Source organism: Talpa europaea (assembly GCF_964194135.1).
Source record: "Talpa europaea genome assembly, chromosome: 8".
Classification (NCBI taxonomy): domain Eukaryota; kingdom Metazoa; phylum Chordata; class Mammalia; order Eulipotyphla; family Talpidae; genus Talpa; species Talpa europaea.
This window is the reverse complement of record NC_140075.1, coordinates 31,792,505-31,802,415: the sequence shown is the minus strand read 5'-3', so window position 1 is coordinate 31,802,415 and position 9,911 is coordinate 31,792,505. Positions and strand designations below refer to the sequence as shown.

At 52.8% G+C, this 9,911-nt stretch overlaps 1 protein-coding gene across 1 annotated transcript; it reads right to left on the bottom strand.

Annotated features, from left to right (window-relative positions):
• Positions 1–352: 352 nt before the first annotated feature.
• CHAC1 (ChaC glutathione specific gamma-glutamylcyclotransferase 1) lies at positions 353–2,021 on the bottom strand (the record flags this gene model as incomplete). The annotated part of the gene is made up of 3 exons (XM_084239714.1): positions 1,654–2,021; positions 1,129–1,164; positions 353–754 (listed from the first exon to the last, which is right to left on the bottom strand). Exons 1-3 carry the CDS (start codon positions 1,900–1,902, stop codon positions 353–355), a joined length of 687 nt encoding a protein of 228 aa, XP_084095840.1. The 5' UTR covers positions 1,903–2,021.
• Between the last annotated feature and the right edge of the window lie 7,890 nt (positions 2,022–9,911).

The following is a 9,911-nucleotide window of genomic DNA, read 5'->3' as shown; positions in this document are numbered from 1 at the left end:
CCCTGGGAAAGTGGAGGTCTGGGTGGTGTGGGGTTAGTAGCAGCACTAGGGGGGAATCTGGTCAAGCACCAGGCACCTAGGGTGGGGCACTGCTCAGCAGGCCCCTGCGTCCAGGGCAGGCCCCCAACCCTGCCCACCACACCAACATGGTGCAATAAATAAAGTTTCAAGTAAGTAAGTCAGTTTCAGGCAAAAGAGCTGGAGGCTGGCAGAATGACAGGGGCTAAAGGAGAGAAGCTCCTGGCCACCCATAGTGTCCTCCGTGGGCTCTAACCGTATTAAGTCTATGTGCACGAGAGTGGGAACCTGGCCCCAATGTTCCACATGGACACTCCGGCAGGGGCTCAGACCCTCAGACAAGTGCCAGAGCCTGCTCGGTGGGGCAAAAGCAGGGCAACATGGTGCCCACAGCATCCACGATGGCTGCCAGGTGCTCGTCCTGGGCCTGGGGCCCACAGAGCTGCATGAAGTCTGCCAGGCGCAGCAAGTACTCAAGGTTGTGGCCTGCGAAGCCTCGGCAGGCCAGGATCTGTGTAGCAATGGCCTCCTCGGGGGCAGGGCCCAGGTAGCCAGGGTTCTGTGGCGTGGCCACGTAGGCCAATGCCTTCAGTGGTTGATCAGGGGTATCTTGAGGGTAGAAAGTCACCTCCTTGGTGTCATAGCCGCCGAGCACTGCCTCCCGCACATTCAGGTACTTCAGGGCCTCGCTCACCTGTTCACCTCGCACCTGGTAAGCCACACCCCAAGTGCAGCCCTAGGAGCAAACATGGGTTAGGGTCAGTCAAAACAGTTCCTTGTGGGTCCCTCCCTAGGGCTGTTCTGATAGGGGAGGTGGGTGGAGAACTACTAAGCCAATCTAGGAACAATACACTAAACCATTCATCTCCTTTTTAATTACAGTAAACAGGTGGTCTAGCCCGGGGGAGAAGAGGACTCACACTCAAAAGCTAGTCTGAGACTCAATGGGCTTATCTGTAAGCATGTTACAAATGAGTTTCAGATGCCAGTCTCATCCTATTATATCAAAATTGGGATTTTCACAAGATTCCTCATATGATTCTTGGGCCCACAAGTTCAGTCTCTCTATTCCCCTCCATTATTGGGCCCCAGACCTCTCTTGACACTTACCTCATGATCTTCAAGAAGAGTCACCACACGGCCAGGCTAGAGAAGGGGAAGAAAGATTTCGAAAGAGACAAGTTAGAAACCAGCTCTGCCATCAGTGCCGGCCGAAACCCTCATCAAGCCTGCAGGCCAGAGGAGCAAGGCGCGACAGGGATGTGCCCACGCGCAGAAACACACATGCCAGCGGCTCAGACTGGCAGAGACCGTCATCAATCAGCACAGCCATCCACTAGCTCGGCCTCCACATCACACGGCCATCCACCGGGCACAGACACAGGTCAGACGTCCCTGGCACAGGTTTACACATTTCCCCCACCAGCAGGGCGCCCACGGGCCCTGAGAGGCGGCAGCACCCCACCCCCGGGGCCCCCTCCCACCCCCGGGGCCCCCCCCCACCCCCGGGGCCCCCTCCCACCCCCGGGGCCCCCTCCCACCCCCGGGGCCCCCCCCCACCCCCGGGGCCCCCTCCCACCCCCGGGGCCCCCTCCCACCCCCAGCGCCCCTCTCCGGGCACGGGCTGGTGCTCACCATCTTGTCGCTGCCCCGGTGGAAGGTGTCTCCCTGCCAGAAGCGGCGGCTGTAGCCGCGCACGAAGCCCACGCGGCTGTCACTGTAGCTGAAGTCGGGCCTCCACACCAGGGAGCCATACCCGAAGATCCACAGCGCTTGGGGGTCGCCGCGGCCCTGGGGGCGCGGCGCGGTGTCCGCTGAGGTCGGCGATGCAGGGGGCGAGGCGGCCGGGGAGGCGGGTGGCGTGTTCCGAGGCTCCTGCTTCATGGTGCCGGGCACAGGGACGGGCCCGGGCGGCCTCCGGGGCTGGTCTCCGGCGCGGGCGCGGAAGGGCCGGCGGACGCGCACACCTGGCCTGGCACCCTCGGTCGCTCCAGCTGAGCGGCCCCCGCCTAGACGCCCTTTAAACCCTCCGGCCGGGAGGCCCCACCCCCCGGAGCCAGCTGCCGCGGTGATGGAGGCGGGGCGAAGCCCTTTTTGGCCAATCAACTTGGGCCTTTCCTGCCTGGTTCATCTCGCCGCGCTCTGATTGGGTAACTGAGCGGCCTGGCCCCGCCCAGCGCGCCGGCTGATTGGTTCGGCTCCACCTCTGTAGCAAACCTGGCAGGAGTGATGCAATGGCGGGGGAGGTTTCCCCAGCGCCCGCATGCAGCAAGGGCTCCTCGGATTGCGTCAGGCGCCGGACGGTGGGCACCGGCGCTGGTCGTCCTCCCGACAGCGCGTCCGTGGCCTGGGCCCTGTCAGAGACCGAGGCGGGCGGTGCAGGGAGCGTCTCCCCACACCCTGCTCGCGCACCTGCTCTGCCGAGGCCCTGCGGAGCCCGTGCAGGGCGCGTGCAGAAGGCGCGCTCCTGGCGGCGAAATTGCCGGCCTCAGGGGCTCCGCCTCGGAGCACGCACTCTGAGGGAGTCGGAAGAACCCTTCGCATTCCGCACAGGTGCCTCACGTCTTTGGCCCGCGTGAGCAAATGGAGAAACTGAGTCACGGGGCTGCTACGGGGTGCTGCAAAGTCTGCAAGACTGAGTCAGATCGGGCGCCTGGAGCTTGCGGGCCTCACGTGAGGGCAACGCCCCGGGCCAGGTGTGGGACCCCCCTCACACCCTCACACCCTCTCCCCCTCCCCGACCCCTAGCAGAATCCATTTTTACTCGCGGAGGTGGGTCGGGGCGCTTGGGGCCGTCGCGTTCCCTTTGGTGGTGGCTGCACCTGGATGAAGCGTTAAAGGAAAGTCAGGCCAGTCCTGCCCCAAGGCGATGGGTTTCTGGCCGAACCTGGGTCTTTTCCAGTAATGGTGTCTGTTAACCCTTCAGGCACGGGGGGGTCCGGGAGCGCCGGGCAAGGAGGGGTGAATTGAGGCGCCCAGAGAGTAACAGGTAGCTGCGGGTTTTCTCCCCCAGCCGCTGACCTCCTGGCCGGGGAGGGTCCGCGTCGGGTTGCCGCGCAAGCAGGTGCCGGGGGCTGCCGCCTGCAGAGGTCTAGATGGAAAATGGAAGGAAACAGGCAGGTAGGGCCTGCTAGTGGCACTGGCCCCAGGGTAGTGGCCTCTGCCTAGTGGCCCGGAGAGCACTGCTTCTCTCTCTATTCTAAGTAGATACTTAAGCCACAAATTATCTGCACACATCCAGTAGTCGTTTCAAAGGGGTCTAAGATACATCCTCCAGGAGAAATATTGCACTATGGTGCGTATAGTATGAAACCAGTTCTTAAAAAACGAACAAACAAGTTTTATAGTAAAAGGACTGCCAGCGGAAGAGGAATTTCAATATTATAAATTTGAACATTGATAGGAAAGTTTGGGGTTTTCACAAGGAGTATACACTGCTTTTCAATGGGGGGAGGGGGATCACATGCAAAATGTTTGTTGGGGTCATTCCTTTCTCTTTCCCTCATCCCCAAGTTCATGTTCCCCTTCCCTCTGCTCTCAGTCCTATCTTCTGTAGTCCCTATGTGGCCCTCCTTGGCTGGTAGCTTCTTAGGGAAAAGATTGCCTCCACTTACCTGCCTTTGGGGAGTGAGTTGGAAGGCAGGAAACTGGTACCAACACACTGCTGGAAATGTCTGAATTGGCACAAATAACCCTTTGAGAAATTAACTTGGTGATGCAAATCAAGAATCATAAATTACTCCCACCCCAATACTTCTACTCCAGAAAATTATTCAAAATATGGGGAAAGCCATATGCCTGAAGATTTTTCAGTACATTGTTATTTATTATAGCAAAAACAAAAGAAAACTACCTAAATATCCCAAAATAGCTAAATGTTTAAGTAAATTATGGTTCATCCACATGGTAGATAGACACACACACACACACACACACACACACACATACATGCAAAAGAAAATAACTTAAATATCCAGCAATTGATGACTGGCTACATAAATTTGACATACATATAAAATTGAATCTGTGCAGTCATTAGAAAAAGTTTGGTATGCCTATATTTATTAACATGGAAACCTATCTATGAAGTATAATTGAGTGAAAAAGCAGGTTATGAAATAAATTAATGTAACTTTTTTCCACCGTAATCTATTGTCCACCCAATATACCTTTTTAAACATGAAAACTTTGTATGTGCTATTTGCATAGGAAAGAAAAAAACCTGAAAGCACACATAAAAATCCTGTGATTACTTGTGAGTACAGGATCACATGAGATTTGTAATATTTTTAATACCAACTTAGACTGGTATTAGATTTTTTAGAAAAAGAACATAAAGCACTTCTACTTAGAAAAAAAAAGTTAAGGATCAGGGCCTCCCTGGTGGCGCAAGGGGTTAAGCACCACACTAGGAAGCAATCCACAGCCTCTGCAGCCTCTCCCCCAGCCCTCCAGGGATCAACCCACATGCAGCAAACCTTTTCTGTCTCACCCCACTGCTCCCCTCACCAGTGTATTTCAGTCTGTCTGCCTGTTCTGTTCCCCACTCTGTCTCTGGTGAATCCTCTCACCCTCTGCACATCTGGCTTGTATGCATAAATAAATAAACCTTTTTTAAAAAGTTAAAGATCAACATAAAATAAAACATTAGAAAAACAATGTAGTAAAAAATGCCTGGAATGGCATAGTAAGGCAAAAATGCAAAATATGAGCTATCACATGCACTATGATTAAAACAATTAAAGCAACAGATGCATGAGGAAAAAGATGCGGGGCACCATTTACAAATGGTGAATGCATTGGCATTCTGGAATTACGGGTGAATCTTTTCTCTATTGTCCCGAGCTGTTGAAATATAACTTTTAATAATAAAAAGTGACTTTGAAAGAGTAGTTAGTGGTTTTCTCGTAGCTGGCATGTCAACCTGGGGAACATTTTCAAGATGCCCTTTTCATATCTCCTCCCAGTCAGACCAAATCCCCAGGTTTTACTAACTCCTTTGATGACCTGCTCTTGCTTCAGGCAATTAGGCGTTCCTCCTCTGCTCCCTTTACTTTACTTTACCCCTTACTTTACTTCTGTTTCTGAACTGTTCCCTCTACCTCATTCTTATAACAGAAACAATCATTTATGGAAAGTTTAGCATAAGGCAGGCAGGTTGCTAAATGTTTTTATGTCCACTCTAATTAGAATCTTTACCACTTTGTGAGGTAAATACTTCACAGATGAGCAGACGGGTTCATGGGAACTCCCCGAGAGCAAGGTTCATCTTTGAAGGCCAGCACATGGAAGGGTTTCCACAAAAGGAGGTAGAAGTGATGCTCTTACTTGGAAAAGGTCAGTCACCCTGGAGTTCAGAGAAGAAGGAATCTTGGAGACAGGTTTAACCTTGACCCTCTCAAAATAGAAACCTCCTCAGAAAGTTTGCCCAAGGGTCTTGGCCATCTTTCTGGGGACACGTTTTGCCAATTCCCAATCCTTGCTTGTCCTCACCAACATCTGCCTCCTGTCCCAGCGGGACACTCTCGGGCAGCAAACCCCACTCCACTGGCTCTTCGCTAACATCTGCAGCAATCACTCCATCTTTCCTTCTCCAATCCCCTCAAGAAGGCGCCAGGCCATGAGGTGATAATGGCATCGGCTGAGCCTTGCAGAGTTGCACGTGACCTGCACATGATGCCTTTCTGTACCTTTCCCAAATTAATCTTCCTTATTGTTCCCCTTCAGGTGATCACTTCTCATTTCCTTATGATCCCCTCAGTCATCCAAACAACAAGGGCGTGTGTTTTAGGAGTTAGAGAATTGTGCTCATTTATTATGCTAAACGATAGAGCTGCTTTGTAAAGCAGCTGACTCCAGAGGAATGGAAACCCTTCACAAGCTCAGCTTTCCCGATGGAGCTTCCCTCACATTTGCCATCTGAGCGACCCTAAGCACACTGTCTCTGGTCCTCTGTCTTCTCAACTGTGAAATGGGGAATAATAGCACCTGCCTTACAGATTCTGGTGAGGTTTGAAAGAACTAACACCTCAACCAATACCTGGCACCCTGGAGCTCTGAACATAGGTTGACTGTATGTGAGAAGTGGTGTAGTGTTGACAGTAGATAAGAGGGACAGGAAGAGTGTTTTCCTTACCCTGCCTCTCAGTCTGACACATCTCTGAAGAATTGAGTGGGTCAGAAACATAAGGGGAAATATTTTCAATTCACATCACTGGAGGAAACTTCCAGCTACCTCATCCTCCATTTTTGCCATACAATTCACAGATTGTTCCAGCAAATGGGGTGCTAAAGGAGTGTGTTTGGGGCCTCCCTGGTTGCACAAGGGGTTAAGTCGCAGCACTATGCAGCTGTCAGCAGCCACTGCAGCAGGAGTTCAATTCCCTGGCAGATGGGTGACTCACATGGTGCAGCAGACCTCTCCTATCTTGCCCACTGCGCCCCTCAGCAGTGTATTTTGGACAGTCTTCCTGTTCTGCTCCCCACTCTGTCTCTGGTGAATCCTCTCACTCCCCGCATCTCTGGCCTACACCCCAGCTCTTGTATGCATAAATAAATAAATATTTAAAAAAAGATTTATTTATGTATACAAAATTTATTTATTTATGCATACAAGAGCTGGGTGTAAAGGGGCAGGACTTGACGCGGTGCAGGTTTTCTGATCCCATGCAGACCGGGTAAAGGAGGAGTCAGAGTCCTCAGTGGCTTTTTGCAGGTCTTTTATTGGGGTTCACCAGGCATATGGCAGGCGGGGGTGCTGGCAGGGGTGCTGGCAAGTCTTCACTCTATCTGAGCTCTCTGGAGTTTGTTCTGCTGCTTCTCGGCTTCTCTTTCGGCTTTGGCTTCTACTGCTGCTTTCTCGGCTTCTGGCGTCCCTGTGACGCCGCCCTTAAAAGCATAGTCTTAGCGCAGGTGTACCCACTTCAGGTGCCCGCCATCAGGCATGCATTCAGGATCACAGGTCTCCCTCATCTATCCTGATGGCGGAAGGGCAGAAAAGCCTGATATTGTTTCTTACCCTATACTGGGGTACAGGTCAGATATGCGGGGGGTGAGAGGATTCACCAGAGACAATGGGGAACAGAATAGGCAGATTGAGTGAAATACACTGCTGAGGAGAACAGTAGGCGACACATGAGAGGTCTGCTGCACCATGTGGGTTGCTCCCTGGCCAGCTGGGTATTGAACACATGCTGCAGAAGCTGTGGATTGCTTCACAGTGCGGTGCTTAACCCCTTGCGCCACCAGGGAGGCCCATAAGTAAATAAATCTTTAAAAAAAAATAAAGGAGTATTTTTTTAAAAGATTTATGCATACAAGAACTGGGGTACAGGCCAGAGGTGTAGGGGTGAGAGGATTCACCAGAGACAGAGTGGGGAACAGAACAGGCAGATGGACTGAAATACACTGCTGAGGGGAGCAGTGGGCCAGGAAGGGGAGGTCTGCTGCACCAGGTGGGTTGCTCCTTGGCCAGCTGGGAATCCAACTGTGCTGCAGAGGCTGCATATAGCTTCACAGTGTGGTGCTTAACCCCTTGAGCACCAGGGAGGCCCAGGAGTGTGGTTTTTTTTTTTTTTTAATGCAGAATAGATAAAAGTGTCTGTACCACACACACTTCTGAGCCAAGAGAGATTTTCTAAGTATGAAGGGATGGAGGGAAGATGATTACAATTAATTATGAGGGGATATGCCTCCCATAAAGGCAGTTATATGATCCTAGGTTTCTGTACATGAAGGACATAGGCCCACCAACATTTTCACAAAAAGATGGGAAGAGGGAGGTCGCTGAGTCTCTCAATACAGCCCACCTCTGACAAGGAAGAGAAGACAGCTGCTGTGCTGGGGGTGGCAGCTGAATCCAGAAGCCACTTTGTACAGTAAATGAATTTAAAAATCAGGCTTTTTCAAGGGCCTCCCCCGTGGCCCAGCGGTTGAGCGCTGGGTTGCGAAGCTGCCCGCGGCCTCTGCGGCGCCGGTTCGATCCCCGGCTGCTCCCCGGCCACCTGAGGAGGGTCCCGCATGGCACACAGACCTCTCCTGCCGCCCGCTGCTCCCCTCAGCAGTGTACTTTGGTCCTTCTGCCTGCTCTGCTCCCCGCTCTGGCTCTGGTGAATTCTCTCACCCTCCCGCGCTTCTGACTGTACCCAGTGCATGTATAAACAAACAAATAAATAAATAAATAAAAAATCAGGCTTTTTCCACCCTTCCGCCACTAGCCTCTATGACCAGCACCTGTGGTCCTGCACGTGCCCCAGTCATTATGGACACCTGGGCTCAGAGAGCACGGGGCATGCGCATATGTAAATTGTGACACCTGTGCTGAGCGGCCGAGGAGATATAAGGGCAGCATCACTCTGAGCCTGAGGGAGGAGACAGCCAGAGAAATGCTGAGAGGGAAAGCATCTGTCCCTTGAGTCAGTATTAAAGGCCCGTGAAAATCTACTGAAGTCTCCAAAATTATTTTTTCATCTGCAAGAATTGACAGTGAACCTACCTGGCCGGGGATGGCTGCAAAACACTTGGTCCACTGTCCACAAAAGCAGGGACTATGAAAGATTTATCCAGAAGGGTGGCAGAAGGGTGCAGGGATGATGGGAAAATTGGCTCCCTACCCATTTTCTAAATTTCAGGGAAGGATGGAGAAAAGGCAAGGCTGACAGGCACCACTGGGGTGGCCTGAGTTTCAGTTATTCAGACCTCCCACCTAGTCCACCTGGAAGAGGAGGGGTTGGGATGATGGGACCTTTCCTAATTCCTAGGAGAGATGAATGTGTGGTTAGTGGGGGCAGGAAGCAGCTGGCTACAGGGCCGAGGAGAAGCTGCATGGGGAGCACTTCAGGGGGGGCGAAAGGGCTTCATAGAGAGGAGACCCATGGGGTCAGAGTCAAGTCGTAACCCACGGAAATGCTGAGGTGTGGTAGAAAACAGCCCATGTGGAGAATTGTTATTGCTCAAAAGGGGCCTGACTGTGGGCCAGCTCAGGCCCACAGAGAACCAAGGAAGTGAAGCCCCTTCAGTGAGAGCTGCTGGGACTCTAGTGCCCAGGAGTCTACTGATACAGGGGAGGAGAAGATCCCAAAGGGAAGAAGCACTAAGTAAAGGGGGGGCATGATAGAGGAGAAACTGAACAGACCAGGTGAGGAGGGTGGGCCTGGCTCAGACCTCTGCGCCTGTGGGGAAGGGACAGCACTCTTCAAGTAGCACAGGACAGTCTGTAAATCCCAGGTCTTGCTCTGCCTCCAACCTAAGCCAGGACGAGGGGTGACTGAAGCCAGACAGGCTAGCCATGCCTGGCAGTGCTTTGGCTCTGCCCTGCAGGGGGTGCCATGCCACTGGGCAGGCTGGGTCCAGAGCCAACCTGTTGCTAAATCTAGATTCCTGAGATGCCAGTGACCTTGGATCTGGCACAAGGTAGCCTCACCCAGGGGTAGCATCATCCGGCTCTTTGGATCCTGGCATCATGGTCTCAGAGGGTCTTTGGGGATAATGGGAATGGGCTGAGCACACTCTCCGCCAGAGTGTTAAAGGTTACAGAACCCCAGAGGCCAGAAAAAAAGAAGGCAAAAAGTCACTTGTGGCTGCTCTCCAAAGGGAAGGTGACTCATGGGGGACGTCCGGGCCTGCAGCCAGGTCCTCTCTCCCAGCGCTGCCCACGTTAGAGGAGGTGACTTAAACTAGCAATGCCCCTCAACACAGGGGCACAGAGAGACGCCATGGTAGAGGGAACCTGGGATCTCAGAGCCTCTTTAGTCCTGGGGTTAATGCGGGATCCATGCGGTCAGATGCCCAGCTCCAGGCACCCCGGCTGAGCGAGTGGAAGCTCCACTAGACGGTTCGCTAGCGTGTGCTTGGAAGGGGTTAACCAGCCGGTAGGGGAACTCGAGGCTCACAAA